The sequence below is a fragment of the Carettochelys insculpta genome, chromosome 14 (genome assembly GCF_033958435.1).
Source record: "Carettochelys insculpta isolate YL-2023 chromosome 14, ASM3395843v1, whole genome shotgun sequence".
Taxonomy (NCBI): Eukaryota; Metazoa; Chordata; order Testudines; family Carettochelyidae; genus Carettochelys; species Carettochelys insculpta.
Genome location: NC_134150.1, coordinates 35,661,195 through 35,665,869, shown reverse-complemented (window position 1 = coordinate 35,665,869; position 4,675 = coordinate 35,661,195). Strand labels below are relative to the sequence as shown.

General features: G+C 48.7%; 1 protein-coding gene across 1 annotated transcript; it reads right to left on the bottom strand.

Moving 5' to 3' along the window:
- Positions 1-1,014: 1,014 nt before the first annotated feature.
- LOC142020686 (arylamine N-acetyltransferase, pineal gland isozyme NAT-10-like) lies at positions 1,015-3,503 on the bottom strand. The gene has a single exon (XM_075008785.1). It carries the CDS (start codon positions 3,431-3,433, stop codon positions 2,561-2,563), a length of 873 nt encoding a protein of 290 aa, XP_074864886.1. The 5' UTR covers positions 3,434-3,503; the 3' UTR covers positions 1,015-2,560.
- Positions 3,504-4,675: the final 1,172 nt, after the last annotated feature.

Below are 4,675 nucleotides of genomic sequence, written 5' to 3'. Positions count from 1 at the left end.
TGGGGGTGGCAGGGACGGTGGGTGGCAGATGTGCATGGGATGTGGATGTGCATGCAGGTTAGAGGTGGCCATCGGCAAAGGCCTGCCTTAGGGCCTCCCGGATGCGGTGGCCGTCCCAGTGGGCCTGGCGGATGGGGGTGGTGACTGGCTGCTCACAGACAGTGCCAGCTGGAGGCCCCCCCCCCCCCCAAGGGACATAGGCATCCCCCTTTCCCTCCACGATGTTGTGGAGGATGCAACAGGCACCCACCACCTGAGGCACATTGAGGACCCTGATCTCCAGCCGCGTGAGGAGGCACCTCCACCGCCCTTTTACATGCCCAAAGGCTTGCTCCACCATATTTTGGGTGTGGTTGAGGCGCTCATTGAACGCTTCCCAGGTGAGGTTAAGGTGTCCCGTGTACAGCCTCATGAGCCACGGCTGCAGGGGGGGTACGCCGCATCTGCCACCATGCAGAGCGGCATAGTGACGTCCTCCGCCACCAAGATCGCCCGCTGGGGAACGAAGGTGCTGGCCCCCATGCGCTGGCAGAGGCCAGAGTTCTGGGAGACCCGGGCATCGTGGGTGTGGCCGGCCCAGCTCACATAGAGGTCGGTGAACAGGCTCATCACGTCCACCAGGACCTGGAGCACCACTGAATGGTAGCCCTTTCAGTTGATGTACTGGCCGGCACTGTGTGGCAGGACGTGGATGGGGATGTGTGTGCCATCCAAAGCGCCAATGCAGTTTGGAAAACCCAGGTCCTGGAAGCTGGCCATGGTGTTGTCCAGATCCCCCAGGCGGACAACCCTATGGAGCAGCATCACTTTGATGGCCCTGATGACCTGCGGGGGGGGAAGGGGGGACACGTGCTCTAGTGCAGGTGTGGCGGCCATCTCCCCCTGCCTCAGGTCCATTCTGCCCCCCTCCCATCCAGCCTCCACCCCACCTGGCCCCTTGCAGCGGAGGGTTCCCCTTGCACCAGCCCCCCCATCCACCCGTCCCCACCTTACCTCCATAAGAACAGCCCCGATGGTGGCCTTGCCCACTCCAAACTGCTGTCCTGCAGCCACCTTTCCTTGCCCCACTCCCCTAGCACCACGCTCTCCCACCAGTCGCTGCTGCTGGGGTGGGTCCAGAGGTGTCGAGGCACCTGGTGGGGGGGGCGCCCGGTGGTGTCCCAATGAGATCGGGTGCAGCTGCAGCGATGGTGCACAGTGCTGCCAGCAGGGTGTCCATGATGAGGGCGTCCTCCTGCAGGAGCTGTCGCTGGTCCTCCATGGTGGACACGAGTGGGCTCTGCCGGGCTGGGAAAGGCTGTCCAGCACTCAGCTCATGCAGAAGGGAAGGCGGAGGGAGGGACCCTTTAAGGGAGGTGGTTGGCTGCAGCCCCAGAAGGGCTTGTCAGCCATGGGACCCTGTCCGCGGTGTTTCCTGCCTCCCTTCTTTCGAAAGAGGGCTTGGAGCCGTGTGGATGCTCTCTTTTGAAAGACCTTGACAGCACTTGAAAAGAGCGGATTGAAGTGCCGATCTGAAGAATGGCAGTGGGTGCTCCCTTTCGATGGCCGCTATTTCGACCTCTGAACTTCGATTTTTGCCCTTTCAAAAGGGCACTCACGTGTAGACACAGCTTAAGTGTCTAGATATTTTTAAAAATCCAATTTTAGGTTCCTGGGTCACCTTGGGTGAGTTACAAATGTTACTATGCATAATTCCTTACTACAACTAGACCACTATAGAAGCTTAAGGGCAGACATGTGAAATAGTCATGATGCATTTAATCAAGCATTCTTGCCCATGCTACAAAGTCAAAAATAGATGTCCCCTTTTGGGGGCAGTTTTAAGGCATTGCAGCTTTTAAGCACAAAGGATGCATCTACACTAGGCACTAACTTCAAAGTTATGCACTGCTTCAAAGTAGCCAGCAGAGTCCACACTCATTTTCCCTTACTTCAAAGTTATCGTCAGAGTAGGGAGCCCAACTCGAAACCCTTACACCATTTCTGGGAATGGAGTAGTGCCTGTAGATGCTCAACTTCGAAGTTGCTTACTTCAAAGTTGTACAACTTCAAAGCAAGCAATTTCAAAATTATTTTTGTAGTGCAGACACAGCCTAAGGGACCCATTTTTGACTGGAGATGTAATCTGGATTTTCAAAAGAACATTTTTGATGATTAATATTTCTCCATATGGCCCTTGTTCCAAACCCTTCCCTTCCCTGTATTTTTTAATCCCTGCGTGGAATAAATATTGTTGTGTTCAACAAGGCATATACAGATGTGCACCACCATAGAAACATGCTGCCAGCTATGGGTGCGCTGCTAATCAGCTGGACAGCACCTGAATCTCTCCTGTGCAACCGCCGAGGCGCTCATCTGACAGGGAACACTGTCTGTGGGTTCCATTTATTCTCTCAATGGTAACTTAACAACATGGGTCCCTGACGTGCCAGTTGTTCAGAATTTAAGTTCTCACTGTAACCTGACATGAATATATTTTAATTCATTTATTGAATGTCAGATTAAACAGACTGAAAGATGCTGCAATAATATAGAATTACTGAGTGTTTTATCTACTACACTAAATCACATAGAATCCTTTGAGGTTAATCGGGACAAATTTTCTTTCTAATGTTATGCTGAATTTATCTTTCAGTGTCTTCTCCACCTCCTTATCTTTAACGGTCATAAATTCTACCAGGTCTGTGTTGTCCTTGTAGTTGTAAGTTGTCTCAATGAGTGTCCAACCAATTAAAGCTCGAAACCCATCAGTGGTCTGCAGGCTGCAGATTGACTTTTTCGTAAACAAGGAATCTGGACTTGTCTGAAGGTACGTGCATGGGAACTGAAAATCTTCCATTGTTCGTGGCTCAAGATTGAACAAATAAATTTTCCTGCATTCACTTCTTTCCAGAAGGTCAGAATTAGCATAGCTTTGGTTGGGAATGTATTGTTTCCTTCTTATTTTCTCAAAGTACCAGATGCCATTGTCTTCTGTGAAGCGAAAGATGCCAGGCCTCTGAGGCTGGTCTTTTCCAGAAATAAGCTCCATTGGTTGCCATATTTGATAGGATGCACCAAAGCCCCCATCAAGGATATAGGCTTTGTTATCAATCTCCACCTTTAACAGAAGGTGGGTCATGTGAGAGGCATAGGTGTTCTGTGGCAGGCTGTATATGTATGCTCCTAAAATGGTGGTATCATAGCCCAGTGTTTTCAGCACCCACCATAAAAGCTGGTTGTGTTCCATGCACCATCCCCCGCGCTTCTTCCTTACTATTTTGTTGTAAATCTGGTCCAAATCCAAGGTAATGGTTTCTCTGCAGTGGATGCTGAGATTTTCAAATGGAATAGCTCGGATGTGGTGCTGGAAGATTGCAGTTAAGGTTTCTAAATCGTGTTTTTCATGGGAGTCTTGGTATCCAATTCGGTCTAAATATTCTTCAATGGACATATTTCCTGTAAAGAAGAAACGTGAACAAAAAGTTAATTATTTAATGGAATCTCTATTACTGGGGATATGTGAATGGGTTAGATAAACATCTGTCAAGGATGATCTGATGGTCTCTGGGCCTGCTGTGAGGGCACAGGACTGGACTGGGTGACTGCTCGAGGAACCTTCAAGTTCTAGTATCTATGATTTATGATGTGAGGTCATTTCTTGTAGACTGTGGCTGGCACAGGTGCTATGATCTCCGGTGCCCCATCAGAGTAGTATTGCAAAGAAAACCAGTTCTTGTAGTATAAAACTGCACAGTAACAATTTGGCATGGAGATTAAGATCAGGGGTTTTGGTTCAGGGTCATCTCTTGACAAGGGTTGACACAATACAGTGATTACCCACTTGTGTGCACATGTGTGTTGAAGAGAGATTTTTGGTATCTACATTAAGTCAGTGTGATATCAGCTCTCAGTCAAAATGGGACAAGATTAGGAAACATGAACAGGTTTTTGAAGATCGTTCTCATGAGATTTCTAGTTCATATTGTCATCTGAAGAAATATTGAGAGAAGCAGTGTGATCTGGTAGTCACACAGGCACTTAGGAATCCTGGATTCTGTTCTTGAGTCTGCATCTGGTCTACTCTGAGACCATAAACTGCTCAGTCTCTGTCTACCTCAGTTTCCCCATCTGTAAAATAAGGCAAATAATGCTCCCTGGGCATTTGTAAAGCACTTGGATATTATTGGATTAGAGGCACAATGGAAATGTCAAGTCTTATTATAAATTCAGCTCATACAGCAATTCAGATGCTTAACTGAACCTCTGACTTTTTTGACTTTTCTGAGAGTTGCAGATCGCTAAACGCTAATCCTGTCTATTCTGATACAGCCATAATACTTAGGTGTTGGAATTCAGATTCTCCAAAGAGGCAGCTAAACTATCCCAGAAAGACAAAGGCCAGGGCTGCTGTTGTCCACTCTGCTTCATATCCAAGTGGTGCAGATGAACAGGAGAATGGGCTGGTTGCAGCTGTCTGATACTGGGTTGTTGTGTAGTATGCCTAGCTCTCCACTAGCAGATATTGCTGGAGCACAACGCATAGCAGATGTGCTCTTTCCCCAGCCTGGTAGTGCTCACATGAAAAAGTGCAGCATCGGTGTCCACACTTGGGAGAACCTTGCCCCCAACCAAGTGAAGGGTGGTAATCCATGAGGGTGTGGTACAATTTGAGAGGTTCTCCCACAGTACAGGT